Genomic DNA, 19,706 nt, shown 5'->3' on the forward strand with positions numbered 1-19,706 from the left:
AACAAACGATACTGAATTTAAAACAGAACAAAGCTAAGCCTCCACCACTTAACCCTGCCTGTACCATAGATTAAGCAGGCCTAAAAACCAAACGAATATGACTAGCCCAAAACAACAAATTACCTGTATACAGTATGGAAATGGCATTACCAAAGAAACAAAAAGAAACACAGGACAAATCATACACATACCTTTCTCTTATGCCCACACTCTATACAGTTCTCCTCCACATTAGAAAATTGCATCTTCTTCTGTTTAAGTTCAAGTTCAACCATGATTGCCAACAGGGTAAAGGAACTTGTACCGGAACTTAAAACTCAGTACTATACAGCTCTAGAAACACCACAAAGAGTAATAAGCAAACTCCAATTATACCTGACCAACAGATATATAATCTGGCACACTCCCGTCATCTGGCAAACTGTCAGTGCCACTAAGTAACCTGATACATTGAAGGTGGCCCAGGCCAGATGATGGTTCTACACCCAACCATAATCTGTTTTTAAAACCAAGCAGATATTGGGAGGATGCCCCAACCACACTAAAACAGGGTCAACCTATACAGTATCAAGTTCAAGCACTAGGAGGCCCAAAATCAAACCTGACCACCAGGACACCACAAACAACTCACGTACCAAATGGCAACACAATGGCACCTTGCGTTCCAGAGATACAGCGCACGCCCCGTGCCCGCACGAAAGGTAACCTAAAATGTCAAGTTCAAGCACCAAGGGCGCCAAAATCAAAATTGAGCATTATTCAGCCACCGCCGACACATGTGCCAAATATCATCGCGCCAGCACCAGCCGTTCAGAAGATATAACTCCGGAAACACCCCTCCCGGACACAAAATTCGACCTGCCGGGTCAAGTTCAAACGCGACAAGGCCCAAAGTCAATCCTAGGCAACAGGCAACAACCCCCCACCCATGCACCAAAAATCGTCGCAATCGCGCGTATCGTTCCGGACACACAGCGCCAAAAGTGCCCCAAAAACACCAAAAATGCCACCTTCAATGTCAAGGTCAAGCGCCAGGAGGCCCAAAATCACACCTGAGTGTCAGGCTACCACCCCTAACCCACGTACCAAAAATCGTCGTGCTCGCACCATCCGTTCACGAGATACAGCGCCCTACATCCCCGGCTACCGAAAAGTTTCCACCAGCATCAAAACCATACCTGCATACATGCAGGTAAATAGAAAGCCCGGTAAAAACGGCTAAAAAAACGTTTAAAAAAACAGCCGGCGCCTAACCTCTGCTTGGAGGGTACCATAGAAGTTGTTCGGCCGAGTAAACATGAACCTTAGCATGTCCAATTTACCGAATTCTGGAGGCTAGGATATTGTATTTATGTCACATGCATTATGGATATGTCAGAGTCTTCTTCTGCTGTGCGTACATGTGGCCGACAGGGGGCGCTGGGACCTGCTGTGGCATGACGGCAGAGTGATGACAAGTGATCAAACATTTGTGTGGGTTCAGACGTGTTCTTTTCCTAAATATACGAATAGTTATTAAGACATATTTGCCTCCGAAAAATCTGTGCTATTTTCATGAGGAAAACATGTCAAACAAATAAAGACATAGGTAATCATAAGTAATCATTGTCTAATAGTAGTGTCCCACATTCTAGAAAGAATCCACTATTCTCTTTTGTGTTTGTATTGCATATACCCGGTAAACCGCCGTATTAACAAGATGTATTAGACACACCAGGCTTGTACTGAAAATACTGCACATCTGGCCTGGGCACTAGGGGTGGGTACTGGTACAGAAAATACAGGTCCAGGTCCGGTCCAGAGGATCAGGTCCAGGTTTGGACCTGAACGATTCAGTATGTGAGAACATGTGAATGGGCGATACTCAAAACAATAGTCCATTTTGCAACATAGAAATCTGTTTAGAGGAGTATTCGACTCCCACTGGCATTTCAAAATCCTACAAGACTCAACTCTACTTCGCTCTTGTTACTTTTCCTTGACCGGTAAGCCCCGAAACGTGTGAATTCATAATCATATAATCTGTTCATTTTCCAATAGGTCCAACATCTGGTCCACCAAATTTTTTCAGGTCCGGATTTGCTGGACCGGTCCAAGAAAAAACGATTTTGTACCGGTGTCACAGCGTTTTCGCCCCTCTTTAGCGTCCCCCCCCCCCAAACATTATGAGTACTTCTCGGAGGTGTCTCAAGACCAGTTGGTTGCTACATATTAGGTGCGCTACCTGGTAATATACTACATCTGATAGTGACATAGTTGGTGTGTTACCTGGTACCTATATGGCACCTTATTACTGTAAGATGTCATACCTCGAAAGTCGATACTATATTGTTCGGTTCAAACAAGATATTGAAATGAAAAAGACCATTTTTGCAGCTGAGGTGGCTTAAAAACACAGTGCTAAAGTATTGCAAACGTATAAATGAACACCGTCTATGGTACGGAATACGTCAGCTATATGTTTTCAATTTGTCACAGTATTTTCTTTCTGCTGGAAACATTTCCAATTAAAGCACTAACAAAAACACAAGTGAATAATAGTTTCTCACTTTAAACACTATCTACGCGCAAGTTGACATACCTGTTTCTAAATGCTACAGCAGCACTGGTAAAGTACCAGTCTTAAGAAACACGTGTAAACGCACCAGTTCCTAAATACTAGAAAAACAGTCATATTGGAGGTGAAGATACCCCTTGGCCAGGTGCATATACCAAAATGTGCGTTATTCTAATGAATACCTTATTTGCATAATTAATAAAGAAATTACATAGTTCTTTTTTGGTCAATTAATGGTAGAGACTTCATATTGGAGATATATAGGTTGCTTGGGGACAGGTGAATACAATGAAATGTATCTTATGTCGAGACTCAGGTATATCGCTGTGACACCGGTACACCGTCCGGGTAGTAGTTCGCTCATTCTTACTCAAACATACTCATATACAAATGTACATGATGACCAGCCCTTCCAGCTCTGTCCTGCCACTTGCTACATAATGTAATCAAAAACCACAGACTGTCTGGTACTTAACCAGCAACCATGGTGATGGTGGTCTGGACTAGGTCATTGACTTTATGTTTGGAGAAGGAAACGAAGGAAAACAATATGTTTCCCTTCCATGAAGGTAAAGACAACAAAACAGGCGAAATGTAAACAAATTCTATGTATGAAATCTGTTGAACAATGTCCTCTGTCATAGCCATAGCCTCTAGTGGAAGTAGGTGTTAACAAGAAGACTAGGAAAAGACACTTACAAAAGAGAGTTCAAACCATTCCTTCCTTTATTCAGACTACACACACAAAGGTTGACACATTTTCGTTGTTCCCTCAACATCTTACGCACAGCAAGAGTTTTACTTGTAGTGAGGTCTTATGGAATACTGTCTGAAAGTTACAGATTAACTGCAACCTTCAATTTGTTATCTAACTTCAAAAGGACAACTTGGAGAAATTACAGATACTGCAAGATTGTATGCTTTTCTTAAAAGGGAAAATGGCAAATACCCCCCAACTGAATATTCTTGTCTACAATAAGTAGAACTGTATATATTTGTGTATATTTAGTCATGAGAGATTATGATTTTACTATAGGATCTTGGTCACGTGTTTTCTACAAGGGTTGGCGTATGAGCGCCGCCATACGGTTGATTTTGCTGGCCGTGGACATGTCGACGAACCGGTCCCCAACGTTCACCACCATCCCACCAATCAGAGCGGGGTCCACCTGTCGGAAGAAGACAAATACCGTAAATGGTCGCGACGTCACCGCGAAAACAAAATACTGTCATGAACATGTGTTTCCACTGTGTTACCACTGTGCTACAGAAAAGACCAATCCTAACTGTCCATCATAATTAGCAGTTCAGCCAATAAGAGAATGGCAATTAGTTGTTTGACCAATGAGGGAGTGCCTTTATTTGCATTGTAAATATATTTACTTTACATTTATACATTTTAACAGAGGTGGGCTGGGCCATGGGACCATTGTTTCAACTGTGAACTTAATATACAGGAAAATCTCATTTCCCCTCCTACAATGAAATTTAGGTCCCACAAAAAATAACAAATTCAAACTGGTCAAATCTTCAGCATTCTCACTACAAATTTTGTTGTCCATTACTATAGTCTTACAAATAGTAATGAATAAGATTGCTTGGAACTAACTTATTTCTTACAATAAGAAAAGATAAAATGGCTTGAAGACAAAAAATTGCTTATGACATAAAATGACATAAAATCTGCAAGTGAATTTTTAGTGGTTTCTTTGATATTTCAAAACATCTACATTGTGTTTGTACCTACACAATCTTGTCATTGTGACAGTAGAAGTGTATGGTATTTCTATGGAAAAAGGCCAACATCTTTCAAACACCTTGACAATTTTTTAGAAAGATTTTGATTCATCAAGACTGACCTTTGTGTTAAGTTTGAGGGTTTCTCCCTTCTTAAGGAACATCTTCAGTGCTTCTTGTAGACTCTTCATGGTAGATGCATCCAGAGCCTACAAAACATATCGAACAACATCACCAACATGTAGTAACAGACATCTTGGATACAAGCATTTGCACTGATACAAGTAATTGCTTCTTTAGTTTTTAAAGAAAAAAGGGACGTGTCCTGTTACTAGTGTTAGTGTATTGCAAATCTTGTAAGGTTGGAGACGATCTATTTTTCCCATTTTTCACCATGAACTCTTTTTGCAAAATCATGACACCACAATGTAGGATATGTGTTACTTGTGTGCTTATATTAAAGCATGGCCAGGGTTGGACAAGTTTTCTAAAATTTACTTGTCCTATCGGGCAAGCACATAAAAAATTTACTTGCCCGGACCAACTTTTCACTTGCCCGAAATTCAAATATAACTGTTATATGCTTTTTCACTTCGAGCAATGGAATTCTTATTATTGCCTCTATTTTTCTATGCTTGATGTCATGACTGTAAAAGTAACAAGCACATCAAAATCATACTCAATGGAAAAATCTTACTTGCCCGATCAGGCAAGTGGGGTAGGTCATGCACTTGCCCAATCAGCACTTTCACTTGCCCTGGACAATAGGGCTAGTGGACTTGTCCAACCCTGATTGTAAAAGTCACCCTTTTCCCTCCTAGCACAAAATCAAGTCCCCATGAAAATAAACAAATTCAAAATACCAGAGATCCCCTAATTCTGAAGAGATCTCTTGGACAAAATAAGCTGCCAACAGTAAAACTGTTGAGTAGAACAGAATTTGTCGCGTCGCCCCTACCTTGGCAGTGGTGACCTCACAGATGACCTCCCCTCTGTGGGCGCTCATGATGTCACTGAACGTCTTAGCCACGCCCGAGACCACGCCCAGTCTGTTGTTGTCTCCCAGTAAGTCTGATGTAATAAACAATACAACATTATATAACACAAACATTACAAGCACCCCTTGATAAAAAAACAAGCTATATCTATCCACATTCAAAACTCACTGAAACGATAGAAATTCTATGTTACTGACAAATTGAACCAATCATAAGCCTTGTTACAACTTTTAAGTTGTGCCAAGTACACTCTTATCCCTTTGAATGATATGCCTTGTGGACGATGACCTTTGAGCTTTGACCCTGATTACATTGACCAATCATGAAACTTGATTGTATAAACTGATTAACACACTTACCAACCAGGTTGGTGACAAGAGGAGAAGCTTTCTGTTCCTTCAGGACACCCAGAACAACAGCTGAGAAGGAAGGAAAAACAACTTTACATGGTTACAAAATAAAATTTACATGGTTACAAAATACTGTATCTTAAAGTTAAGGCTGCTAATGTGTCACCCTTAGTAATACCTTAGCAAATGAACCAATCAACCGGGCATTTTGGAACAGCAAACACAGTAAACGGTATTGCACAAAAATTGGTACAACTACGGTTAAGACCACTCAGGGGAATAATATCTAATAAAATCTGGTCTATGTGGTCACTGTAGACAGGATTCATAATATGTGTCAATGGGAAATTTATCTAAGAGACCACTAAAGGGCAGTGTACAAAATACTTTTCTGAGCAAGGTTGCACAGTGTGCAACCTGGGGCAAAAACTAGGTTGCACATCTTATTTCAAGTTGCACCACCTACAATTGGCTAATTTCTGAAAAAAAGGTACAATACCTGCATACATACCTAACCTCTTACTATCATGTTACTTTACTACTTCATGACAACAAAATCAAGTTCTGAGGCTCAAAATCTAGGTTGCGCACTGTGCAACCTGAGTTTAGAAGTAAGTTGCACCAAGCAAAAAGTGGTTGCAATGTGCAAGTGGTACTTTGCACGCTGAAAGGCTGAAAAAAAATAAGATGTCATATTTGCCACGTGGTCCTTATGTAAAGGTTGTCACTTGTAAATTTCTTAAACAAAAAGATAGTAAACAGTGACCTCCCAATGCATTTTCCTGCCAGCCTGTGGGAACAGCTTTGGACCCAAGCCAAACCAACCTTCCCATCCTGCCAGTCTCCAGTTACACCATCTTCCACCTCACATCCTGTCACTCTACAATATTCACATAACTACACCACGATATTCAGACAGATCACAAACAATACCTCCATTTACACGGAGGTAATTACAAATGCTTACATTTCTTTTCAGCCCTAGTAATGATGGGGTTCTTGAGTAGGTCCTGTAGGTTGGTGTTGCCATCGATGACACCCTAAAGTACAATGGAAAATAAAACAGAACCTTTCAACCTAGACAAATTCACCAACTGCTATAAATACACGTTTTCATACACACAAGTCAAGAAAGTAACAACTTATCACAAATGATTTTCGGTTTCTGTATAGCTGGTACAACCGCCCTTCAGGCTTTTCAGCAAAATACAAGACTGTAATAATGACTGAAATACATATACAAATAGAATACAATATGGTGTATTCCAAGGTACCAGCCCGACTCAGTGGAGTGCATGGAACTTGCATTCTTTTTAATCTATGGAAGGCTGTATATACAGAAAATTATCTCCCTGTCTGGAACTCCTGTATCAAACTTTCAAAGGCATTTATGACATAAAAGAAATTACGGTACGCAATTTTCTTGTATATATGATAAAGGAAACAATACGATTGTAGTTTCCGAACACTAACCTGAAGTGCATTGAGATCTTTCTCAACAGCGTCCAGTTTCTTCTCCTTGCTGGCAGCTGAGTACAGCGCCGTAGCGTAGCGACCGGAAACACCGAACACCTGGATCGGAGCCTACAATGGGGGAGGGGGGTTGTATACATAATAATGAAGACAACTGTCCAGACATTTCCACCACCAAAATAATGGGCTGATGTCTCAAAATTTACATTTGTAGCAAAGTGAAAAATAAATCTAGATCTTACCGGTACATGTACTCATGGGTATGATTACTGTTCTGTGCAGAAGTGACTGTGAAAACCGTAGCTTTGGAAATCTCACAAAATATTTCAGGATTTACAGTATTTCAAGTCTACTAGTACTACTGTGCAGAACTAAGGCTGCGTACCTAAAGTAAAGGTACTATTACTAGGTACAGACACAGGTACTGGTACAGAGGTTTAGGTACAGGTCCAGACCTGAACAAAACTGAATGAAAATGAAATGCAAGCACATCCCTAGACATGGACTTAGGGTAGAATCTCATGGCTATCTGTACAACTGCCCGGCAGCCTCGCCACTGCACACTTTTTTTAACAAAGCCGAACTGGTCATCACACTCTACTCTTTACGATAAATGTGTTGGGTTCTTTTACATGCAGAGGTTTGACCCTTGCTGCCAATGCCTTAACTCCAGCACACACAATTATCTTAATCATTTCCAGTTGAACTGACTCCTACCTTGACCATAGCAGCTGGCCTAGCAGCTGATGTGCTGAGGCCCCTCACCTGTAGGAAAAAGGAGACACAGTTAGGTACAGGGGAAAACATACTATCGGGGATATATGACAGGGAAACTTTGACTTAAAATGCATACTTGTTGACTTAAATTCCTTTTCAGATGGAAACCAACTTCATAGACTATAATACATCAATTCAGAAATTCTTTACGTGATCTAAAGAAGTCAAAGCTCAGTAAAAGCTACCCAAAATACATGATTTTCATATGTGTGAATTAAATTTATAATTTTGTCCGTGAGTTTTACATTTTTTGCACATCAGTTTGTAGCTGAAAATTGCATCATTTCTGTAATATATTTCTTCAAAGACACATATTGCAGTCTTTGTGTAAGGTCAACAAACACGTGCTGTCAAAAAAACTCTAGAAATCGAGCCATGACCTACAAAAATCGTCCCAACTTTTCCAGGACACGACAAGCCCCCCCTCCCACTCCTTGAAGGTCACCGATGTTTTACCGCCTAAAATATGTCGACGGCGTATTTTAACGCCACCTAAAGCTACCCGTGTATCTATATGAATATGAAAACTATATTTCTGTCCATATTAATCCGTAAAATATTATCAAAAGTGTAAAATTTCATCTTACCAGGAGGGATAAAGAGTTAGACATCGCCATCATGGCCGCCCGGCTTAGCAATGGTGAAGATGGGAAATGTGTTAGAAGCTCTCTTATTGGTCAGATATCGGAACTGATTCTGTGAACCTTTCTCTAATTGGTCAAAAGGTAAAGGTGAAAGGTTACCAGTTCCCCGGATGTGTGAATGTCAGAAGATATCGGAAAGGACGTGGAAAATATTATATTTCTAGTTTGAAGAACTTGACAATTGTTATTGATAAGTGAGGTGTGGTTAGTAAGGTGCTGAAGATGCCGAGATATGAGTTAGTTATGATCACAAAGGCCCTGGAACGGGTGAGTATGTCCTTTTTCTTCTTTTTTCTCTAGTGGGGAGGGGGGCAAAAGCATGTTAGCTGTGTTACCCATGCATGCATATGGGGAATAAAATTGTGCATGTGTTCACTGTTCCTTTGCTTTTGATATATTTTGTTCGACCTTTATTCAACCTTGATACATCGTCGGCCTAAATACCATTGGCTTTATTTTGATACAGCTATTCAACTGGATTGTTCACGGTTGTATCAACCATAACTGGCCAGAGAGTAGTCTTGTTGTTGCTTCATATCTTTTGTATACTGTAAATGCAGAAATGTTCGCGGTGGAATAATGTTCACGGTTTTCACGGTGACCACTTCACCGCGAACTTAAATCCACCGCGAACATTTTTCTAGTATAGTATTAGATTGCAGTCTATGGTGTTACCGCGAACTTAAATCCACCGCGAAAAGTCCTTTTTCCCGCTACCGCGAAATTAAATCCCCGCAAACTTAAATGCATTTACAGTAATATGCAGAAATGTGCTGTAATAAAAATTTAGAATTTAAAGTTGGTACTTAAATTGCATAGTGAAAGGTGACATTAGTTATAATGTAATAAGCCCTTTGACAGAGATCAGAACGCAGCAATAGGAATTCTAGGTAATATGTCAAAGGTAAAGGTCTCAAAAAGGAAAACAAAACCTGTCTGTTATGCAAATCGAAACAATGGTCAAGACGAGGGCAGTTTTCTTTTCCAGGGCCTTTACCTTTGACATATTACCTAGAATTCCTGTCACTGCACATGCGTTCTGATCTCTGTGAGAGGGCTTATTTGTATATAGACAAAATAATTTACAGTCATTCAAAGACTGACTTGTGAACCTGTTTCTGATGTGTTTGCACAGCCTGAGACAGTGACATTGGTAAAACGTGCAGTATGAAAAGCGCCTCCTAATGGCTGATAACAGTACTACAGTTGCAGTATACATGCTACCATAATACAGGTCCAGTTCAGGTCCAGAGGATCAGGTCCAGACTTGAACCAGCACCTGATTATTGGTAAAAACTTGTGAATCTGTTCTGATGTGTTTTTTACAGCTAGAGACAGTGACAGTGGTAAAACGTGCAGTACAATCCCTGCTGGATAAGGGAGCCATTGTACGACAGATAGAGAACATTGTTTGAATATGTGTATGATATGTTTTTACAGCCAGAGACAGTGACAGTGGTGAAACGTGCAGTACAGTCCCTACTGGATAAGGGAGCCATTGTAAGACAGATACTGAGATAGAGAACATTGTTTGAATATGTGTATGATATGTTTTTTTACAGCCAGAGACAGTGACAGTGGTGAAACGTGCAGTACAGTCCTTGCTGAATAAGGGAGCCATCGTAAGACAGATAGAGAACCTGGGGGAGAGGAAGTTACCCTACATCATGAGGGCTCACTCAGAGAACTTCACTCAGGGCAGGTAAGATATACATCAACATGTAAGTAAGTTGAAAACTGGGTACAGGTACAGAATATTCAGGTACAGGTACAGTCCAGAGGACTTGGTAAAAATGACAATCAACACTCCTCTTTCTTTTCTTGGGCCAGAAAGCCCCAAAGCACATGAATGCCTGTCGGTATAATCTGTTCATTTTCTAATCAGTCTGAAATCCCGTCTACTGATTTTTTAGGTCCATTTTTTTTCCAGACTGTTCTTGCAAGAAAAAAAACGTTTTGTACCAGTACCCCTACTGTAAACTTTTCTTTGTGGGTGTGACTTCTCCACTGCAAAATCATGACACTGTCAGATATGTGTTTTGTCATACTACTGTATTACAGATTTGTCCCAACCAAGAACTCCAAACATCACGAAAAGTCTCCTTTCCCTTCTTTTTGCAAAGTTAGCATGTAAATAAAAATACATTACACTACTGTACATGGTAGGAAAACCTGCTCTTTTTAAAAGGTTCCTTTTGGACAATGTAATTGTCCTCTCATCAATGAATGACTGGTTTGTAATTCAACAATAAATACTAGCACAGCCATCAAGGCAGCAGTGGGGCCAAATTCAATAACAGGCTTATTTACAAGACCTCAAGATTTTTCATTACTTAAAAGACATAACATTCTTACAAGTAAGAATTACAGCCTTCTTCAGAATTAACATTCACACATGCCATCCCCACAGATACTTTGTAGTAGAGTTTGACGGCCCCACCACCCTTGTCGGCTCCATGACACAGCTCCTCAAACAAGACCTGGACATCATCCGACCAAACATCCTCAAGAAGGAGGTCAAACTGTTCCCCGACCCCCCGTGTCCTGGCATGGTAACAAAGGAACCGAACTATTACTCACCGAACCCTACAGCGTGGTTCGGCGCTGAGGACGTAAAACTCGAGAAGTATAATAAGTTTGATAAGCGGTTGCAAGTACGGAAGGAGAAGAGACAAGAAAGGAGGGAGTTAAGGAAACAACGGGAGAAAGAACAACAGGAGATGCAGTGATGTCATTATGAACCTTGAGGGACTGTTACTGCAAGACTGCATTGAGATGTGTATCAAAAGCGCCTCCTAATGGCTGGTTACAGTACTACAGTTGCAGTAAAGATGCTAGCATATTTAAAGAGTGCTGTTTTTGCTCTGAAGGCAAGGATACTCAATCTATGTTTTGGAAAGGTAAATCCTGTTATAGTAAAACAGAAAGGTTAGATTTTTAGATTCCACTTTCAGTTTTCTGGAGAGAGTAGAAGAATGTAATCATTGCCATTTTTCTGAAACCTTGGTTTGTTTGAATTAAGGGTGGGTATCAGGACAGAAAATTTGAGTACAGGTCTGACTCAGGTTCAGAGGATCACGTACAGCTCAGGACGGCATTTTATTGGTCCTTTTGGTACAAAGGAATATGTATGGTGGAGTATTCTATCAGGTCTGCTCTTATTTTTTTTCAGGTCTTTTTTTTGTGACCAGTCCAAAAAACGTGAATTCTTTACTGCAATGAACTGTTAGACATGTAACTGATGCAAACACCTACGAGGCTGTTAAGGAGTCAGACCAAAAAGAGAGTTCCTTACATATGTGTATCTAATGATTGTTGAGAAGTTCCATTCATACGTAGAAAATTAAAGATTACAAATACAGCATTTCCATTTCTTCTTCAGTATACTTTGATGAAAGTGGCTGAATGTCCTACCCAATCTCTACCATATACATTGTTCCCCTGCATTTATACACTCTAGTACATATAACACATTTGTCATCAGCCAAGCTAGAAAGTTATTTAGCATAAAACTATATACAAACAAAGCACTGCTCAAGCATACATATTGTAAATACATCACTTTTTGTGGTTATTTTATTTTCAGGCTCACAGAAGACATATAAATACAAACTGTCAGAAACCAAGTACAGTAAGAAGTGATATACCATCAGAGTATTAGCACATACATTTGTAATATTTAAACATAAGCAAAGGAAAATATTTTCATTTCTGCACACACTTTACTAATAAGCTACATGTCCATATCACAGAGAATATCACACAATAAGACTACTGATATTCCATACTAGTCATTACACTAACTATGTATCATGTTTGAACCACACAAAATATACAATTTACACATCATTTCCTGATACCACACAATACTTTATTTACTACTTGCTTTATCACATTCAAACAGATTAGGTAAGCACCTTTTGGTCCAAGTATAAAATTCAAAATCACAAATCTAGCAAATATCATATGGTATAAAATCACCAAGGCCTAGCAAAGTTGTGAAATTACAAAGTACATGATATTATTGTCAAACATATCAATACTTGTATACACCTAGCACTTTGCAAATCTGGAATGGTTTAGCTCAGAGCATCACATCTTTTACACTTGTTGAAACACATCATCATTGGCATGTTCTTATGTAAAATGGATTTTTAAAGTTCAAAACTGTTTGTCCAATTCAAGCGATCCTTGTGAATACTTAAAAAAATCCTGATGATGTGATGTATATACAATAATACAGGTGTTTGTGGAGGAAGTACAAGGCATTGAATGGTATGAGAAGGTATACATGTAGGTACGTTTTGCTCAGGACAATGCACAAGGGTCACATATCAAAGGAATGGGAGCAAGAGCACTTCATAAATGTAATCTAAAATGTGTCAAAATTGGTCCATTAGTTTTGTCTACTCTGGAATTTTAAACCCAATAGGAATTTAAGGAATGTCAAAGTGGAATTTGAAAACAAAATGGGATTTATCATTTATATTTCATGTCATTTATGACACCTTCATGAAGAGATGACATCATTTCTCTCTCTAAGTGTGTAACTTATAGTCTAACCCAATTCAGATTAGTATACAAGATACTGTATGGATAGTGCTGATCTAGTCTGTGTGTTAAACACAGTATCTACTGCACTGAGCTGTAACTGGCCCCTCCCCACAGAGGAGGCCGGTCGGGTGTTGGGAGGGCTGCTATAAGCGAGATTTAATCAGGCTAGCGCTGATCCAGCAATACAAAATCAAATGTTGTAGTCAAGTATGGCTTCAATTTCTGCCCTCTCTCAACTCCATTGTGTACTCCTCATGCATCTGTTTCTTTTCTTGGGTTGTTACGATGATGAGAAGACAAAAGCACCGAGACATCGCAACATAGTTTAGGTCCATGTTCTCTTCTTCATCAAGAGGGGGGTCCAGCAAGATCACCACCTTGCTCTCTAGGCCCTTGAACCTTCTAATACTATCAACAGTTATGGCAGATATGTCTGGATGAAGAATGGCCTCTTCTGCATTTTGTGTTGGGATGCTGTGGCTATACCAAAATACTGCACAAACATCTTCACTTTCAGCCCTGTCATTGGTGAGGACAACTATGTCTGACATTTTTACGGACTCCCTATGCAAATCAACTATCTCCTCTACCACTAACTCAACTCCCTCCTCCAAGCAGTGAAATAGGTGGGCAGGCAGGCTGTCGATCCATTTTACTGGTAGCCCGACAATACCGTGTGCTAGTTCTGCACCTACAGATGGAGACAACAGCTTGTGGGAACACTGGAAAATGTTGAAAGTATTGCGGACAACTCTATTCATCAGTTTTGCATTGTTTCTGACCCTTTGTGGGATGCTGTATTCTGTTCCAAAGTGAACACTTTGGTTGTTGTCAAAGAAAACCCACCTGTACCTTCTGTCTTCATCACTGTCTGCATGCATTAAGTTAACCAGTTCCATCCATATGCCATACATGTCCTGACCTTCATCTACAAACACATGTTCATACATGTATCTGTGTGTTGGGTCTCTATACAACATCAGCTTCTGAACACAATCACAAACAAGTTTCTTCTTCTCATTATCATACAAAGCACCCACGTCTATTTCTTTTCCTATTATCTTTCTCAAGATGGAAACAAATGTCTTGACGACCACCTTTGACTTGGGGAACTCTTGGAATGTCTTTTCCAGGTACAAAGAAAGTGGTTTATTGAAACACATGATCAGGATTCGTTCATTCTGCTTGAGTTTACCTGCCAGTTGTTTAGCCTTGGCCACAAGTAGCCAGGTCTTACCACTGCCTGCTGGCCCCATGATGTCTTGCTTTGGGACATCCTGTGTCATGATGCTCAACTGGTCTGCTGTTAGTTTGATGAGCCTCTTGTGTGTGCTGTCAACTACATCTTTGATCAGACAGGGCTCCTTGATGACACGAGGGCCAACAAACCTGCGTCGTGAACAATAAGTAAACACTGAATGCACTTTTTCTACTTTTCCAGAAACTAATAGAAACAAAACTAAGCACACTTGTTGGTCTGTAAACACTTGTGTCAACACTTGTGTCCCTTGTCACAAGTGTTTACAGACCAACAAGTGAGCTTAGTTTTGTTTCTCTTGGTTGATAGAAAAGTAGTCTCCAAGCAGACCCTACGGTGCCTTAGACATAGTATCAAAGCTGGCCGAGGAGTACAGCCGGTACCTCTGGTGCCCGTTTGACTCTCTTTTGCCGGCTTTCTCCCTTTGGCCGGCTAGACTCCTTGACCAGCTTTGATATTATCTCTAAGGTACCGTAGGGTCTGCTTGGAGTATATATAGTACAAAACATTTAATCTACACCTCGTGGACTCAGCTTTTGGATCCAACTGGCTCTAAAATCACAACTGACATCACACTTCACACTACCAGCTGTGGAAGAGGAACTGTTGGGTGTACAGAAATGAAAATTGATAAGTAGACTACAAAATCATTATTATACCAAGATAATTTCAGCTTCCTAGAGTATTTGTAAGTTGGTCAGGTCTAGAGGAACTGATCATCTATCAGACATACAAGGGTGTGGTAATCTTGAAATTAACTCAGATGATCATAAAATCTGAGCAACAAATTGAGATATCTCAAGAACATATGACCCGTTATGGCTTTACATTTGTGACAAATTTCAACTCATTCAATGAAAAAATTGAGCCTAATATAAAATCAGTGGTATTAACTTATTACATCTGGAAAATTAAACTGTTGGTTTCTAGCATGAACAAATTAAAGAATGCACAATGTGTGTGTAATTATATAAGTGTGCATACCATATAGCCATCAGTTTATACATGTCCTGGCAAAAGTCTCCTCTCCTCTTGTTCTGAACGTTCTCATCCCACCACTTTTCAAACTGTTCCATTGACACAAGGTCTTCTCTGAAACAGCCAATTCTTCCCCCAGCCTTGTCTTTAGAACAGTTTGGCATGACAACGAAGCCAGGATACTTCTGGATCTCCCGCTCTACATTTTGCTCAATCTTCTTTCCTTCCTTCTTGTCAACGTCACTGATACTAAGTCGCTTTAATGAACAGGTCAAAGCCATCAGATCTTTGTCGAGTTGGTCCTTTGCCTCTACATACTTACGGGCAGTTTTGGTGGCAGCCTTCACTTGGAGGAATATGACACCCAATGTTCGATGTATGATTACAAAGTCAGTTTCTCCTCTACACCAATACAAGTCATCGTTCTTCACACTTCCCTTCTCTAAGTTCTGCAAGAGCTCGTGAAACTTGTGGGAGTGTACCACGAACATGGGCTGCTGTGTTTTGTTCCCAAAGTTCTCTAACATGTCAAAAACATCTTTTTCTGCCAGGTCACCTTTGTTGTCTGGTTGCATGTCAGGAAAAGTAGGTGGAATCATGAATGTCTTCCTAACATTTGGATGGTTCCAACCAGGGCAGTTTTTATCAATCCAGTGCGATATTTCTTCATCAAAACTGCACCCAGGCTTTGTTTCACTTGTCAAGTCTGGTTGTGCTGTATTTTGTATGAATAGACCGTCCATTTCTCTGTTAAATAAAAGAAAAACAGTTTTTGTTAATTTAGTTATAAAAAAGCAATGTTCAATAGTATCCCTGCTTCTGGACCATGAAATCCTGTGTTCAAATCCTGGCTCAGTCGACAGTCACAGTACTAGTACTTGTCCTTGCTGTTCTTTGCAAGTACGGCATGGCTAAACACTGCAGACGACCACAAAAGAAGGCTCTAATATACAGTGCTCATGGGACAAGTACCTTGTGCGACTATTTAGATAACAAAAATGCATTTATGTCTCTGAAGTGTAAGGGCTTGAAATATTTATGGTATAAAATTTGTAAGTTGATACACAATTTTTTTAATTGTAATGTCAAAATAGATCTCAAAACCATCATACTAGGTCATAAAACAGATTATCCATTCAAAGTATCCGATACCTATGTCACAATCAATTTATTGATTACTAGCAAAATATGGCATATTCAAAAACTGATGCAGAAACCAAAATAAGGGAAATCAGACACGTGACATATACAGATCATTTAAAGCTGACTGCTTTCTGTACCTTAGCGATGTAAAGAAACAGCACAGAAATGTCTTGTCACGCTTGTAATTAATGTTTCTATTGCACTGTTGTGATTTGTTATGTACTGTTTTGTATTTTGAATAAAGCCTGCTAAAAAAATGCATTTATGAATTTGGCTGTTTGTGGTCGTTTTTTGTATCTATCAAATTTGAAAGGCCAACAGGAAAGGGGCCAATACTCGGCCGGTTGGAATGGTTACCAGGCTAATTGCACCGTGAAACCCTGAAACCCATGCACCTGCAACAACAGGTCAAAGTACTTCATGGCGTCAGTCAGTCTCATAGCCGTAGCCGTCTGTTGTCGGGAAGCCAGACTAGAGTATTGTAATATATATGTGGCTACAGAGGTCCCAAATAGGGCTTGCTTATGATCAGTTGCTGGCCCGAGAACTCTCATTTAAGATTAAATGGACTCAGGATTTAACGGGTACCCGTGGAGCCGCATATCCTTTAATAACTTCATTTTTCCTACACTGTGGCATTTTCTTTGTCTTTTCCGTTTTTGCCCGGGTAGACAATAAGGTGACTTTCTGTAGTGTTCTCTTTTCCAGGCCACAAATAAATCTGCATGCTGGAGACTCTAAAGCCATGTACATGTGTACATACCTTGAGAACCTGGAATATGGTACGCTGAAGGGAAGTTGAGCTAGTGCTGACAGTGAGGTACCTCCTTGCTGTGGTGGTCGACTCTGGACTTTTGCCCTTTTCCAGTTTGGAGTTTCGCCTTACGCAAATATCGTTAAAGCTGTTACGTTTATGTATTACTCCGAGTCAGTAAACAGTACCGACGCCCCAAAAAATTAAACGGATATATGAACCGAATGGGCGTGTAGTTAACGTTATAGCGGTGAGAAATTCCGTATTAGCAACAAGTGCAACCATGATCTGAACGTAAATGGAAGCTTGTTTTCAAGTGAAGACATTGGAAGGTATTGTTCCGGCAGGCGCGCGCTAGGGCGGACGTGCACAGACCTGAGTTTAAGTGGTGCGGCCGTACGTCATCAGGTGTACGTTTAACAAACTTGACCCTCAAGTTCCATTGTTGCATACAGAGCGAAAATTGTTGACGAGTTCTGGCGTTTTTGTCGGGCTTTCTGTTTTGTCCCGTTTTCCGCACATGAAGAAAAAGGCGGACCAAGGACACGAATATCCTTGGGTGTACATATCTAAAACGGGACAAAATAGAAAGCCCGGCAAAAAATCGGACGGCCGCGCGGAGTCGAACCTCGATTTTCCTCTTCCCTGGTTGGCTACCGAAATGATTAGATTATGAGATACGCGAACTGCAGGTGCGCGCAAGGGTGAACGTCCTTACGGTCGAATTAGACTATGAGGTAAGCGAAATGCAGGTGTGCGCGCGCAAGGGTAAACGTTCGTTCTGTCTCCGCGGAACGCAACGTCGGGACATTAATTGGAAGAGCCCGCTTAAAAACCAGATTTAAGCATGGTTAACTGCATGGTTTATGCCACATCCTTTAACTAAGGCCACAGCAAGTAAATTTTATGGATGGCATCAGCGCGCGCATTAATTTTCGCCTGATTTCAGAAAAAAAAACAAGAATTTTTTTCTTCTGCAGGGATGGTCAACATGACGATAAAGTAACATCTATTATCATAATAACGGTACGTTTACGACGATTTCTCTAGCCATACTGATTTGACAAATTGTCAACGCATCATTTTCTCCCTGTTATAGGTTACCCTTGCCACTTCTTCTGTGTAACTTTTCTGCCACTCTTGTCCTGCTAAAAGCGCAATATCGTAATTGTAACACGCCGAGGAATTACACGGCGAACGGGCGCGTGGTTGGGAGGGGGTACAAAATACCGGCCGGAAGAAACACGGCACAATTAACTGTCGCTATGTACCTTTATACATCCTCCGATGTTCCTTCCTTTTCTGTTAGTAAATGCATAAAACATAAACCTGCATGAGCATACAAAATGTCATGAGAAAACGGACGTATACTGTCAATAATTTTCATTTAACTTCTGTCCGTCACAACCGCTATGACGTAACACTTCACTGCTAGCGTAGATATAAAAATGGCGGGAAAATGGCTGCGAACGTTCAATTTTGCCCATTCAGTCGTAGATCCGGGCTATTATGCAACGGTTCTTCACACTTTTACATGAGTTGTAGGTCACCAACAGAAATTCAAGATTGTTGTTGAATCATGTTCGTCTTGTGCCGTGAGCATGTGTAATTATGATCTACAAATATGGCAATGAATGTGACAGTGTGTTCGTCCCACAACGAGCTGCCTACCCCGAAAAAGATACTGAAAACTTTTGGCCTTGTTGTCTTCAAATGCATTGTTATCGATGCTTTGTAAATGATGTATTGGACACCTAGATGTCTGAAGTGTGCACACCTCAGAAATAACTATTGTTGCATGTGTAGATCTCTTTAAATTCCATTATTTTTGATCGGCCGGTATTATGCGAGGGTCTGCATGGGGGGGTCTTGGTAACGCTTAACGGTGAATTCAGGAGGCCCGGTAACGGTTAACGGTAAATTCAGGAGGCCCGCTAACGGTTAACGGTAAATTCAGGAGGCCCGCTAACGGTTATAATTAACGGTACATTCAGAATGAGTTACAAAGCATAAAAGTAACATTGACATGCATTCCTATTCATACAACGCTAGACTAGTTATATCAATGGGTGAAAATACATTGTGAGAAGCAGAAGGTGCCCAGAACCCGGAGGAATGACAGGGACAATGTCCATGACATCTGTAAATTGACGGAGGCAGAGTTCCCGGCCCGTCACAGAGACAGCGGCAGCAAATTTCTCATGGGTGGATTTAACTATTATTTCAGCACATGGAGCGCCGAAAATTTTTAAAATCAAGACCCTCTTAAATGCTATATCCTGCATTTTCGGCAAATCTTGTCGATAGACTAAGCTAGGTTGATTTTGACATTTTCATCAAATTACACATGATTATTATATTATACTTTGGCCTCCACCCCCAGATCCCCGACATATTTTTACCATTTCGAGCTCGGAAGGCGTTGCAATACTATAGTCCGGGAAAATTTGAAAATCTGGACCGCCATTTACTGCATTTTGAAG

At 40.3% G+C, this 19,706-nt stretch overlaps 3 protein-coding genes across 3 annotated transcripts; 1 reads left to right on the top strand and 2 right to left on the bottom strand.

The window, feature by feature from the left end:
• Nucleotides 1-3,265: 3,265 nt before the first annotated feature.
• On the bottom strand, nt 3,266-8,596 carry LOC118422760 (ATP synthase subunit O, mitochondrial-like). The gene is made up of 8 exons (XM_035830508.1): nt 8,480-8,596; nt 7,833-7,880; nt 7,116-7,226; nt 6,610-6,682; nt 5,652-5,711; nt 5,253-5,365; nt 4,417-4,503; nt 3,266-3,726 (listed from the first exon to the last, which is right to left on the bottom strand). The coding sequence occupies exons 1-8, from the start codon at nt 8,510-8,512 to the stop codon at nt 3,613-3,615; spliced, it is 639 nt and encodes a 212-aa protein (XP_035686401.1). The 5' UTR covers nt 8,513-8,596; the 3' UTR covers nt 3,266-3,612.
• A 66-nt stretch (nt 8,597-8,662) lies between these two features.
• On the top strand, nt 8,663-11,877 carry LOC118422761 (28S ribosomal protein S6, mitochondrial-like). Its single transcript, XM_035830509.1, has 3 exons — nt 8,663-8,803; nt 10,099-10,238; nt 10,947-11,877. Exons 1-3 carry the CDS (start codon nt 8,759-8,761, stop codon nt 11,263-11,265), a joined length of 504 nt encoding a protein of 167 aa, XP_035686402.1. The 5' UTR covers nt 8,663-8,758; the 3' UTR covers nt 11,266-11,877.
• Nucleotides 11,878-11,934: 57 nt separating this feature from the next.
• Nucleotides 11,935-17,527, bottom strand: LOC118422759. The gene is made up of 3 exons (XM_035830506.1): nt 17,233-17,527; nt 15,333-16,073; nt 11,935-14,479 (listed from the first exon to the last, which is right to left on the bottom strand). Exons 2-3 carry the CDS (start codon nt 16,067-16,069, stop codon nt 13,306-13,308), a joined length of 1,911 nt encoding a protein of 636 aa, XP_035686399.1. The 5' UTR covers nt 16,070-16,073; nt 17,233-17,527; the 3' UTR covers nt 11,935-13,305.
• Nucleotides 17,528-19,706: the final 2,179 nt, after the last annotated feature.

The sequence above is a fragment of the Branchiostoma floridae genome, chromosome 9, assembly GCF_000003815.2.
Source record: "Branchiostoma floridae strain S238N-H82 chromosome 9, Bfl_VNyyK, whole genome shotgun sequence".
In the NCBI taxonomy this organism is placed as follows: Eukaryota; Metazoa; Chordata; class Leptocardii; order Amphioxiformes; family Branchiostomatidae; genus Branchiostoma; species Branchiostoma floridae.

Coding starts and splice junctions, on each gene's coding strand:
- LOC118422760 (XM_035830508.1), bottom strand. CDS start 8,512: ATGATGGCGATGTCTAACTCTTTATCCCTCCTG. Junction 7,227..7,832: donor GGCCAGCTGCTATGGTCAAG/GTAGGAGTCAGT, acceptor CCCCCATTGTAG/GCTCCGATCCAGGTGTTCGG. Junction 3,727..4,416: donor CCCTCAAACTTAACACAAAG/GTCAGTCTTGAT, acceptor TTCTTCCGACAG/GTGGACCCCGCTCTGATTGG.
- LOC118422759 (XM_035830506.1), bottom strand. CDS start 16,069: ATGGACGGTCTATTCATACAAAATACAGCACAACCAGACTTGACAAGT. Junction 14,480..15,332: donor TATAAACTGATGGCTATATG/GTATGCACACTT, acceptor TTCACGACGCAG/GTTTGTTGGCCCTCGTGTCA.
- LOC118422761 (XM_035830509.1), top strand. CDS start 8,759: ATGCCGAGATATGAGTTAGTTATGATCACAAAGGCCCTGGAACGG. Junction 8,804..10,098: donor TCACAAAGGCCCTGGAACGG/GTGAGTATGTCC, acceptor GTTTTTTTACAG/CCAGAGACAGTGACAGTGGT. Junction 10,239..10,946: donor GAGAACTTCACTCAGGGCAG/GTAAGATATACA, acceptor CCATCCCCACAG/ATACTTTGTAGTAGAGTTTG.